Source organism: Dendrobium catenatum, unplaced genomic scaffold, assembly GCF_001605985.2.
Source record: "Dendrobium catenatum unplaced genomic scaffold, ASM160598v2 fragScaff_scaffold_1579, whole genome shotgun sequence".
NCBI lineage: Eukaryota > Viridiplantae > Streptophyta > Magnoliopsida > Asparagales > Orchidaceae > Dendrobium > Dendrobium catenatum.
In genome coordinates this window covers 882,307-895,341 of record NW_021320041.1, presented here as the reverse complement: position 1 = coordinate 895,341, position 13,035 = coordinate 882,307, and the positions used below count along the sequence as shown (strand labels likewise).

The window sequence follows — 13,035 nt, the reverse complement described above, 5'->3', positions numbered from 1 at the left end:
TGGGATGATTTTCTTTCTGCTTCTTAAAGCAGATTTCTTGTATAAAAATTTTAGAAAGAAAGTCGTCCATTTTGCATCTTGTAGCGATTATCTTTTTTCTGCTGTACCGTATAAGGTTACGTTCAGCCTTTTGTTTTCATTAGTGAACATAATCTATTTTAGAGCTTGATTTATGGGACTGGTTATCTTGTCCGGTGGTATTTGACCTTACTAATGCTGCTGGGATAATCTTGTCCTAATATAATGCCATTTGAATCACTTTGTCAGCTTAATGAAACTGGTTTAAGTTGATCATATAAGATGGAATATGCCCGATTTTATTCTTTGTAAATGTATCTACATGTGTTGTTCTTTGGGTACTGGTTAGAAGAGAAATGGCAACTTAAGATTTAGGCTTCATTTGAGACAGTTTTTTTGAAATTTTTGTACTAAAAATTTACTTTAGAAAACATTAAGAAAGGCATCTCGAACGATGCCTTTAGTTTACCCAATTAGGCATTGTGTATAGATGACTGGAACATGACTTATTATTGCAAGACCTGGGTAAATCAGGTCCTCGTTAGAAACGAAAAAATGGAGCTCTTCCTCTTGGTTGATATAATGCACACATAAATTGTTGGGAGTGATGCCATAAGGAAATGCAGATATGTTGAGCTAAAGTTAAAGAGCAATGAAAGGTTTCAGCATTAATCTGTAGCCTCAAGCAACCATTAATAATAAATGAAAAAATATGATTTAATTGTCAAAAAATCTTCTTTACGACAATCCTACCTCACAGAATAATTAAATCCACAACAGATGATAAATAGCAGGTGAAATCAATTTTTTCAGTTTATTTATCGAGGCCTCATTTAAGGACATTTTTATACGGCCAAAAAGGGGCTGAGAATGAAGCAATCGACTTCAGCAGAAGCAGCAAAAAGAGCTTATTAACAAAAATTTTAAGAACTTCCAACCGAGATTATTGAGCCAATATAAAAAATATCAATTGAGCTAATTCTTAAGCTCAATTGTGATGATTATCTGATAGACTCATCATGGGTCTTATTTAACAGTTGCGTCTAATTAAGATTGATACCTAACTGTGCTATAATTGGGGTACATTTGGGTCTAATTAAAATTGATATCCAACTTGGCAATAATTGAGGTTGATTGATATCAATTCATTGACAATTGGATCTTATTAAGATTGATACAATTGGGTGATGATTGGGGTGCAAAAAGATGTTGCATTTATAATCACGTGTACATGATAGTATATTTGAATTGATTGATAGTGTACTTTAAATCGTACTAGCATCAATATTGATATAATATGATATAAAATGTTAACATAATTCATTGTATGAGTACGCTTTATTGTATGTCTTATAGTTTAATAGATTTATTTTGACTTCATTGATAATATTAATTTTTGATATTTTTATTGCTCATATTAAGTGATGATTGATATTGACTAGAATTTAAATATACATATTGATTATTTTGCTTTGCATTGAAAGCAGTGACAGAGATTTGATTATCTATTAGGCTTGTTAGCTCATTTTGTAGACTTTAATAATTTTAGGTCAAAAAAGGGGTTAAGATTGCAAGTAGTGACACTGGACGATCTTCATATTCTTCTTTATATTTTGTTATGCATTTTCTTTTTATTTTTTTGTAGTATGAAGTTTGTGATAGATTAGGAATTATAAAGATCTCTTAGCTAGTATAAATGATATTTTTGTGAATGAATAGTTAAAATATTTTGATTCATATGATGTAGATTTATTGATGATTCATAAATCTGTTATATTTTTAAAATGATAAGTAAATAATTCTTCTAAATTTAATCTTTTGGGCATTACAATTGATATGTTAAATAATGAATTTAGGCTAACTACTTGAAAAAAAGATGTATGAACTTACCATATAATTTTTTTTTTAATGATTATGTAAATCTTGTTATGAATGTTTGTTACCTTTGAAATGATCATTATGTTGCATTGAAAACAGTAACATGTTTACTCCATGATTATTGTGGTTTTTTTTTATGGTCTATAATTTAGAGAAGATCTCATATTGGGGATAAATTGATTTTTGAGCTACTCAATGGACATCATTTGAGATTTCACAACATGTTTAGAATGTCAAAATATATTTTTATGGATTCACTTGCTTTGTTTGAATCAACTTATAGATTACATGGGTTACAAAGGATAAGTAGCGGGGAAAATGTTGTTTATACATTTAAGCACATAATGAGTCTATTTCGAGTAACATATGAATGTCTTCATCACTCTACAGTGACTATTTGCAGATATTTATCTATTAGTCTTAAAGCATTAATTAAGCTAGCAATTGAGATTATAACGCCAATTAAAAAACAATTTCATGATATTCCACCAAAAATTTTAACTAATGGGTATTATTTTATAAAAAAGGAGAAAAATCTATGGGAATATAGATTTCTTTTAAAAATTCATTTCTAATTTCAAATATATTTGAAAGTTATTATTGTTTTTTCGCCTTAGATGGTTTGGTCACATAAACGGCGGCCTTCCAATGACCCGGTTAGGAGAGTAGAGGTATTAGATTTGATTTATGTTAAGATAGGTAGCGGCAGACTTAAAAAGACTTGGTTAGAAAATATTAAGAATGACCTTTCTTTATTAGATTTAAACGATAATTTGACCTTTAATAGGACACAATGGAGAAAAATGATTCATGTAGCCGACCCCACGTAGTGAATTGCATGCTCATCTTTTGAGATGATATGTTATTCTTTGAATTATGTTTAATCATAGAAATATTATTTTTTAAAACTCTGTTTTGATATTGAATTTATTGTAGATTATTATGTTAGTCTCCCAAGACTGTATTTTATTCTCAATTCAATATTTGATTATAATATAGGAGAACACGGAATCAGTGTGGTGACGTTAAATATTTCCCCACAAATTTTTCTGGCGACTTTGCTAGGGATTACGTTTTTATATCAAATCATCATATGTGAAGAAAACAAAAGGAGAAAGAGGGTGAGTAGTTCAATTATCTTTGATAAATAAAAGTTTTCAAAGCGTCTCGATCACTGGAGGAGGAATGCAAGATCTAAATTAAAAATTTATTCCATAATTGAATTTGTCTTGAGTAACTCAAAGAAAATAATCTAAATTTTCTAGAGTTTTTATTTGCATGTTCCAAGAGAACTAAATTTTCTTAGAAAAATTTTGACTTTTGCATGAGTTGTTGAAGAACAATGAGCATATTTGAGCATCTTTTATGGTGAAAGCACCAAGAAATATGAAATACTAACAATGAGAAAAGATAGTGAAAGCTTTATTTTTCATTTGATAAATTTCTTATAACATTTTAAAGAGATTGATTAAGTTTTAATCATCTTAATCCAATGAAAATAATAGGTGGGAAAATATTTAAAAAATTAGTAAATGATGGATTGACTCCCTCTAAATTAAATAGTTTGAATATGACCAAAATAAATTTTAATTAAATAGTCAAAATTTAACAACTTTCTTTAAAGAAAATTATAATTTCAAATATTTTGAATTTCAATGTAATGGAAAGATTATTTAACAACGATAGAGTTTTTTTACACTCTAACATCTAATTTTTAGTTTATGATAAAGTGAAGATATACCTTGAATTGAGTTTTATATCTATTCTTTGAAGAATAGGATAAAGCTAAAAAAAAAAAAAGAAAAAATGCATATTATTTAAGTGTTTAGAGGAGTCAACTACAATGAATTTTTTATTATAATTTAAAGAAAATATATGTAAATTTATTTTAAGAGAAATCAACATGCTATTTTCTCTAATAAAATTATTTTTATAAACTTGAATTATATTTGAATCTTCAAAATTTTTTCAAATTAAATTGACTTTAATCTTGAAAATCTTGCATATATCAGATTATGAACCCTTTCGTGTCAAACATATAAAGCTATAGATGACATGTAACTATAATATATTATTAAGATAAGCAGAAAATTTTGATTTGAAGGTTTAAGCTTTTGGACCCTATCGTACCACACATATTAAGTTATGTTGCGTGCTAGAAAATATGCGGCGGTAGAGTTTGTAAATTCATGTCCGAGCGTTGCACATAAATTTAACACACAAACAGTAAGAGAATATGAATACCGGGATTTATACGTGGAAAACCCAAAAAGGGAAAAAACCACGGGGCCTTGCCTAGTTGTAAAATTCCACTAGTGTTTTTGTAAATTACAAGAAACTGATTCGTCTCACAAATCGGGATGATCAGATTACAATTTGAAGCCAATTTACAAAGTTTTGCTGAATCCTGTCGTTTCCCGAAAATTCGGCAGAGTTCCGGCAATTCAGGCGGTAGGAAGAGCTCCGGTGGTGGTCGAGGAGGAGAGGAATCCCCTTTTCCCCTTTTCCTTCTTTTTATCTTCTTTTTCTCTCTTTACTTGAGTCCCTTTGGTGTAGAATGAGGGCTCTATTTATAGTTTTTCTGGAGTGGCATAGCCCGTAAATAGGCGTGAGATCAGGGGCGAATTAGGAGTGTTTTTAATGGACGGTCGATATCGAATCCTTTGTTCATGCACCGTTTGTTGGGCAATATTGAAGGGCCTTTAATGTGTGGAATTCCGGCGATCTTTGGCTCGTTTTGGATTCGTATCCGTTGAGCCCAGTTCGATTGTCGAGTATAAGCTCGTCAAATCGGAGACCGTTTGGTACTCAAATTTGCTGGTTTTTAAACCTTCTAACAGCGCTTTGAGCCCTTGATTCGGACTCATTTGGGCTCGGATTCGGTTGATCTTGGTGTCATTGGGTTCGTATTTCCGAGACGCTCGATTCGACAATAAGCTTGCTGAAATCGGAGTTTGGGGGCTCCAAAATTAATTTTTGAAACTTTCATACTAGCTTTCTGTCTCAAGATTCGTGCCGATCAAGAAAAATAATTTTTTGGAGCATGTATAGTTGCCCCATTTTTGGACGTTGTAGCTTCAAGGAGTTTTGAAATATGCGTCGACAAAAATTTTTAAAGAATTTTCTCAGCGAGCCAAAAATTTATTCTTGCGTGTGGGGGCCTCGGATGACCTTAGAAAGTGCCCAAAATTGAGTCCGGGACATCGAAAAATGGTTCCGGGGACCCAAAAACATCGAACTTTGGAGTTGTCGGGGCGAGAAAAAAGTGGCCCAAAACGGATCGGCGCGGGCGACGGATGGGACAGGCCGGCGGCGCGGGGCCGGCGCGGAACAGCGATCGCCGACCACTCCCACGCGGAACTGCAGACCGCTCGCGCTGTCCGCTTGCGCGGGTGCACGCGAAGCCTTGCGCGGTCCGCTCCCGCGGTCCGCTCCGCGGCATTGCCACCGCAGCCGCTCACCCTTGCGCGCGTTTCGTGCGCTGCTGCATGGCTGGCTGCGATCCTCATTAATTGCTCGCGGATCTGTGCGTTGTCCGCGCTGTTCGAGGAGAGAGAAGAGGTGGTTCGGCCCATCGCCTTTATGGGCCCCACAAACGCGAAAATAGCTATTTTTGAGTCCAAAAATTCCCAAAAAATTCAGAAAAAATTTAGAAAAATAGGGAAATCCGAAAATTGTCTAACTCATCTCTATTCTTTCCAAAACCTATAAATCGGCCTCCTAGGCCTTTAGAAAATTTGCAAGTTCTCTTTCTTTCTCCCTCTGGCTCTTTGGCGGCTGAGGCTTATGCTATTTTGAGTGAGAAATTTCCCATGCTCGAATTAGCGCCCCTCCTCACGCGCAGGAGTTACGGGATTTCTCTCTCGCGTGCAGGAGTTACTGGATTTTTCTTTCTCCCCCCACGGCTTTCTAACAGTTGAGGCTTTCGCTATTTGCGAGCGGGAAATTTCCCCTGCTCGAATTAGCACCCCTCCTCGCGTGCAGGAGTTATGAGATTTTTCGTCATTGTGGATTCTTGTGAGGTAATCAAAATGGGTGATCGCACTTCTACCAAAGATGTTTTTGTCGTGGAAGATCGTCCTACTGTGCGTTCAGAGGGTTCGAAGAAGGCTCCTAAGGCGAAAAAAGCTGACGACGTTATTTCTATAATTACCGAAGAATCTTTCATCTCTTTTAGGAAAAAGTTTCATTTTCCTAATGACTTGGTGATGAAGGTGCCGGTGAGATCTGAGCGCGCCTGCTTTCCTCCCCGAGGATACGTGACAGTGTATGAGTTTAGTTTGTGAGCGGGGTTGCGATTCCCGCCGCCGCCTGAACTGGTTGATATCCTTACAGCTTGTAGATTTAGTTTGTCTCAATTCTCCTACAGGGCTATGTCGGTGGTAGTGGGTCTGAGCGGTATTATCTGTAGAATGCCTATCCCAGATGGGGCGTATCTATACTGATCCACAGGGTCGAATTTCCTTTAGATCCAAGTGGTTGGAAATTCGTACTTGGGATCCATCCAAAGATTGGATTAGCGATTATTTCTTTGTGTAGAATGATTGGGGCCTCCAAGAAAGATGGGGAGGGTTGAGGGAGCTACCTATTCCCCTTCATGTAGGAGCAGAAGACTTGTTGAGTATGTTGAAGCTTGCTGATACCGAAGCTCTTCGTTACGAAATGCGCTCTCTTAGCAGATGCTTAGACGAGGAATATTTATTCAAGGTGGGGCTATCCACTCATGCAGGGAGGTCGCATGCACAGAAGTTGAAGATATCCGCAAAAGTCCCGGAGGTCTAAAAAACTCAACACAGGCGACCTGAGGGCGAGGGAGATTCACATACGCCTAAGAAGAAGAAGTCGAACGAAGTTTTTGTAATTGCTGGCAAGGGCTCTCGCTTTTCTCCATCCAGGATATACATTCCAGAGGATGTTCTGAAAATAAGTGCATCGGTCGTCGACGAGCCGAAGAGTTGGTGAGTTCACATTCTCTCCATTTTCATTGTATTTGTGCTTAATTTCAAGGATATACTTTTCACTTATTGATTCTTTTTTCGAACAGTTCCTTGAGGTGAACAAAATCTTGGATGACTGGAATGATGAGTTTGTGAAGGTCAAATACCTCCAGGGAGAATACAAGTAGAAATACGACGGCAGAGTGAAGGAAATGGAGACGGTGGAGAGTCAACTCGACCAATGCAGAGCAGAATTGGCGAACAAGATTGCTTCAACTTCTTCTCAAAATGAGCAGATGGATCGTTTGCATATACAGTTGGTGGAGGCAGAGGCAACAAACAACCAACAACTGAAAAATATGCGAATCCTTGAGGCCGAGAATAAGAAGCTCCTGAACAAATTGTCGGAGAAGGTAGCTCAATTGTCACCATCTGCAGACATAGAGGAGTTCAAAAAAATCTTATGCTTTTAAGATTTTTATCGAGGATCAAGTCCAGGAAGCTCGCGATTATTTTTATGACGTAGAGGTAAAGGCTTTAGAAGCAAAGCTTATGCATGATGGCTTCATTAAAGGCTTTATGAAGGGCGTTCGTGCTGTGAAACGCAAGATTGGAGGGGAGATCGAGGGGTTGACCTCAAGCCAAGCATCTGGTGATCCTTCTCCAGATTCTGACGGCAAAGAATTGGAGAGTGATTTGCAAAAGATCTTCGCGTTGGAAGAGGACAACGATGATGATCTTGAGATTCTGTAGAACTATTTTGATGCTTTCTGTGTTGATTTTGTTTTTGTTGCGATGATTGTTCGTATGTTCATGCTGTTCGTGTGTTGTTATTTTTGGACGATGTACCTGTTGTTTGTGGGTTTTTTATATATAAAAAAGACATTTTTTTTCTTTTTTATATATGTTAACTCATATATTAAGGAAGTCTTTTTGACTTGCACGAATGTAAGAGATATCCGCTTTGGGACACTCTGACCTATCCGAGGTTGTTAATCAAAGCACTTGCTTGATGATTTTAACCTGTGTGGAAGAGGTCGGACTAGACCCCCCTGGGATTAGTTGTCTATTGATTGAGATACAACATAAGTTGTGTATTTCTCGAATCATAGGAGAAAGCTCAAATATAAGAGACAGTGCAATGACAAAGCAAACATCACATTACTGTATTATATAAAACAGTAAGACAATTCCCTAGTAAACTTAGGGATACAAACATGAGTTCTTATGCAACAACGTGCAAAGAGTAAAAAAACTCAAAGAAAATACAAGGCACAGCTACAAAGCAAAACAAACTTCTTGAACGACATCACACATGACATATAGTAACATCAATATTCTACTGATAGTACTTGCGAAGGTTCCCCACATTCCAAGTTCGGGGAAGCATTCTTCCGTTGGCATCTTTCAATTTGAAGGTCCCAGGCTTGACCATAGCCGCCACCAAATAAGGCCTTCCCATAAGGGGGAGAGCTTATTGCGTTGAGGTCCTTTTCCTGCAGCTTCAATGCTTCGCAGAACTAAATTCCCAATGGAAATAGTTTGAGGCTTTATCCTTCGATTGTAGTGACGAGCGATCCGTTGATGGTATGCAGCGACCTTAAGTGAGGCTTTATCTCTTGCTTCAGGGAGGAGATCTAGATTTGTCCTGAGTTTCTCCTCGTTGTTATCGAAGTTAAAAGTCTGAACTCTGCTACTCGGGACTCCGATATCTACCGGTATGACCGCTTCTGTACCAAAACAGAGGTTAAATGGAGTCTCTCCTGTAGGGGTTCTGGCCGTGGTATGGTAAGCCCAAAGGACATTCGGGAGTTCTTCAACCCATTGCCCCCCAGCCTTCCCTAGGCATGTCTTCAGTCCTTTCAAGATTGTTCGATTTGTAACCTCTGTTTGCCCATTCGCTTGAGGATGGGCGACAGCTATGTGGACGAGCTGAATCTGGAAATCTTTACAGAATTGAGTTCAATTGTCGGTGATGACCTTTGCTGGAATCCTGAAGTGACAATTTATATTCTTCCATAAGAATTGTTTGGCATTTGCTTCGGTAATTTTTGCCAAGGGTTCTGCTTCCACCCACTTTGTGAAGTAATCTATAGCTAGGATGATGAATTTTCGTTGTCCTGTAGCTATAGGGAAGGGTCCCATTATGTCGATTCCCCACTAGGAGAAAGGCCAGAGGCTTTGAAGAGATGCAAGTTCTAAGGCTGGAGTATAGGTGAGATTGGAATGCAATTAGCAGTTTATGCACTTTCGTGTAAAATCAAGTGCGTCTTGTTTCATTGTAGACCAATAGAACCCCTGTCTCATGATCTTATAAGCCAAAGCTCTTCCTCCCAGATGCTCGCCACACACTCCTGAATGAACTTCTCAGAGGGCATACTGAAGGTGGGAGACACTTCAGATATGGCTCGGTGAAAGAGCGCTTGTATAATTCACCACCAATGATGGTGATTTGCTGCTCGTCTTCGAAGTCTTGTTGCGGCCATGGGTTCTTCAAGCAGTACCCCATCTTGTAAGAAAGACAAAATGGAATTGATCCAAGACTCATCCCTTGTTTCGTTGATCGATTGTATGACCCATGGACCTTGAATGCTGGGAAAGTGGATCTCCTCAACGCACTTCCTCTTGTAGATGTCTCCTGTTGTTGATGTTACAAGCTTTGAAAGAGCATCTGCTCTTACATTTTGCTCTCGGAGAATATGTATGATCTGATATTCTCCTATTCTCCTATTCGGGTTAAAAGCAGTTTTGCAATCTTACAATATTGAGCAAGTTGCAGATTATGGATATCGAATTCTCCCTCTACTTGGGAAGCAACTAGTTGTGAATCAGTGTGGACTACCAAGTTCTACACTTCACAATCAATTGCTAGTTTTAGCCCAGCGATAAGAGCTTCATATTCTGCCATGTTATTTGTTGCCGGGAACTTGAGTCGGAGCCCATACTCAAGAGTACTCTCCTGCGGAGATATTAATAGAATTCCAGCCCCCTTGCCAGAACTTCTAGAGGATCCATCAACATACAACGTCCAACGCAGAGGAGAAGGAAAAGTACTTGGTTGAACATCAGATGCTGGGACGGTGCATTCAACTACAAAATCTATGAGTGCTTGAGATTTTATATCGGGTCTAGGCAAGTAGTGAATGTCGAATTCGCCAAGTTCCACATACCACTTGACGAGTTTACCCGATGCTTCCGATTTTGGAGAATACTTTTTAGCGGCAGATTTGTGTAAACTCCTATTGAGTGGGCTTGGAAGTAAGGACGTAATTTCCTGGCAGAATAAACTAACGCCAATGCTGTCTTATCTGCTAAGGGATAACGCCCCTCCGTCTCAGATAGGATTTTACTGACATAGTATACGGGGCGTTGCGTAGCACTTTCTTCCAGTACCAAGATCGAACTGATGGCTTGGGCCGAAACAGCTATGTATAAATACAACTTTTCTCCGGACGTCGGTTTAGAAAGTTGTGGTGGGGAAGCCAAATACTTTCGTAGCTGTTGGAAGGCTTCTTGGCATTCGTCCATCCATTGGAAACCAGAGTTGTGGGCACCTCTGAGTATTTTGAAGAAAGACAGATATTTGTCTCCTGAACGCGTCAGGAAACGTGACAATGCTTCAATTCTCCCGTTCAGTCTTTGGAATTCCTTGATGTTCTTAGGGGGCACCATATCTCTTAACGTCTTGATCTTTTCGGGATTGGCTTCAATTCCTCTGTGGGTTACCATAAAACCCAGAAATTTTTCAGAAGCAACTCCGAAGGCACATTTGGCGGGGTTGAGTCGCATATTGTAACGCCTCAGCAGACGGAAGCACTGCTCCAAGTCGGAGATATGTTGAGACTTATCGAGACTCTTCACCAACATGTCGTCGACGTATACCTCCATGTTATGCCCAATAAAGGTTTTGAAAACCTTATTCATGAGGTGTTGGTAAGTTGCTCCAGCATTCTTGAGCCCGAAGGGCATTACCCGATAACAGTACAGTCCTCTGTCTATTTGAAATGCTGTTGCTTCTTCATCAGTCGAATTCATCTTGATTTGATTGTAACCGGATTATGCGTCCATGAAACTCAAGATTTGATGCCCAAAAGTGGTATCGACTAACTGGTCGATGCACGGAAGGGGAAAGCTGTCTTTTGGGCAGGCCTTGTTGAGATCAGTATAATCTATGCACATTCTCCATGCACCGCTCCCCTTCGAACCAAGACGACATTTGCCATCCAATTAGGATGATGCACTTCTCGTATGAATCCAGCTTTCAGAAGTTTGTCTACCTCTTGTTCGATCTCCTGCTGACGATCTGGTGCAAAATTCTGTTTCTTCTGGATGATTGGCTTTTTTGCTGGATTGACCTTAAGGGAATGTACAATTACTTCAGGGTCAATTCTGGGCATATCCGCCGGACTCCATGCAAAGATATCCCTGATTTTCCCGTAGAAAATCTGTGAATATTTTCTTTTCGTCTTCTAAAAGAAGTGACCCAATTTGCACTGTCTTTAGAGGATGTTCTTCAGATATGGATACAGTGGTGAGTTCTTCTACTGGAGAGGCTCTCTGAGGTATGTCCTCGCTCCGGAGATCAAAATCCTCAATGTTTAGAGTATCGGTCGGGTGTATTTTGACCTACCTGAGATAGCAGGTTTGTGCTGCTTGTTGATCTCTGCACACCACACTAACTCCTGTTGGAGTGTGGAACTTCAGCTTGAGGTGAGGGATTGAGGTGACAATCCCAAAAATTGATTGGAGTGGCCTTCCAAAGATAGCGTTGTAAGCCGATTCAGACTTTACAACAATGAACTGAACAGAGTGTGTGGATTGCCGGGGGAATTCTCCAAGTACAACTGGAAGACTAATTATCCCTTCCGCTCGTACAGGTCGGTTATCAAACCCGTACAGAAGGCCTGCAGCGAGCTGAAGCTTTTTCTCTTGTGAGACCCATATTGAGGAAGGTAGAGTAGAAAAGGACATCCACAGAGCTGTCGTTGTCCACATGGATTCTCTTGACATTGTAGCATGGGTCGCCTATGCCTGCATTGATAACAAGCGGATCTTGGTGAGGGGTTTTTACTCCCTCCAAGTCGAAATCATCAAAGGTGATGGAGTGATCTACACGAGCTTTCTTTGGAGTTAGAATTTTTTCCACAGCCAAAAATACTTTATCGAATAGCAGGGGGCCTCCATCTATTATCTCAATTTCTCCAACTGCTATTCGATTGTTTACCGGTGGCCTCTGCTGTCGTTCTTGCCGCCCAGCAGGACGAGTTTCCTCTCGGGGAGGAGGATTCTGAATAAACTGGCGAAGATAACCTTGGCGGATAAGCCTTTCAATCTCCTCCTTCAGTTGTCTGCAAGCTTCGGTAGTGTGGACACGACTACGATGGAAATGACAATATTGGTCCTGATTTCCTGTGTTCGGCTTCAAGGGATGTGGCCACTTTACCGTATCCTGATCTCGAACAGCCATTAGCACATTTGCTCGAGATGTATTGAGAGGAGTGTATTCTTTCTCTTGTCGAGATTCTCGCCGTGGCAATGGAGGCCTCACGGGTAGATTGTTCTTCCCTTGCTTCTTTCGTTGCGAGGAAGAATTATTTGTTCCCGGCGCTCCCTTGCGCTTTCCAATAGATTGTTCAAACTGCTTCCTATTGGCGTTTATAGCCTCATCCGTCGAGATTTGAGCTTCTACCCGGTGAATTAAATCGGCATATGATGGAACGGTGTCGCGCATAAGTGTCGAATAGAAGGGGCCAGGGCGAAGGCCTCCAAGGAAGACTCCCCTCAACAGTTCAGGATCTACTCATGGGTCGAGCTTCAGTGGAGAATCGCTGAAAATACTCCTTTAAAGATTCTCATTCGTTTTGGCGGATTCTAGAGAGGTGAGAGGAATCCTTAGCAATCCTTCGGTTGGCTACGAATTGCTCGACAAAAGCTTTTGCTAATTTCACAAATGAAGGGATCGTCCCTGATGGAAGTGAGTAGAACCATGTGCGAGTTTGTCCTTTGAGAGTGGCAAGAAAGACTTGGCAGAGGAGAGCGTCCGAGGCTCGCTGAATGTGCATAATGATTCTGTAGTTGTCGATATGCTCGTACGGGTCGGACATTCTGTCGTAAGACTCGATGTTGGGTAGATTAAATCTATCCGGAATGGGATGTTGTAGTATGGCCTCAGTTAGAGGTGATGATTCCTGAAAGTCTCTCT

General features: G+C 39.6%; 1 protein-coding gene and 1 non-coding gene across 2 annotated transcripts; one reads left to right on the top strand and one right to left on the bottom strand.

The window, feature by feature from the left end:
- Nucleotides 1–213: 213 nt before the first annotated feature.
- Nucleotides 214–311, top strand: LOC114581180. The gene has a single exon (XR_003703044.1). It is a non-coding gene; the product is annotated as a small nucleolar RNA snoR99 (small nucleolar RNA).
- A 10,691-nt stretch (nucleotides 312–11,002) lies between these two features.
- Nucleotides 11,003–12,564, bottom strand: LOC110112814. Its single transcript, XM_028700714.1, has 3 exons — nucleotides 11,725–12,564; nucleotides 11,464–11,633; nucleotides 11,003–11,258 (listed from the first exon to the last, which is right to left on the bottom strand). The coding sequence occupies exons 1-3, from the start codon at nucleotides 12,562–12,564 to the stop codon at nucleotides 11,003–11,005; spliced, it is 1,266 nt and encodes a 421-aa protein (XP_028556547.1).
- Nucleotides 12,565–13,035: the final 471 nt, after the last annotated feature.

Excerpts from the sequence above, each read along its gene's own strand:
- LOC110112814 (XM_028700714.1), bottom strand. The coding sequence starts at position 12,564 with ATGCGCGACACCGTTCCATCATATGCCGATTTAATTCACCGGGTAGAA. Across the intron at positions 11,634-11,724 it reads GCTGCAGGCCTTCTGTACGG|TTCATTGTTGTAAAGTCTGA; the intron begins GTTTGATAACCG and ends CACTCTGTTCAG. Across the intron at positions 11,259-11,463 it reads GCACAAACCTGCTATCTCAG|GGATATCTTTGCATGGAGTC; the intron begins GTAGGTCAAAAT and ends CGGGAAAATCAG.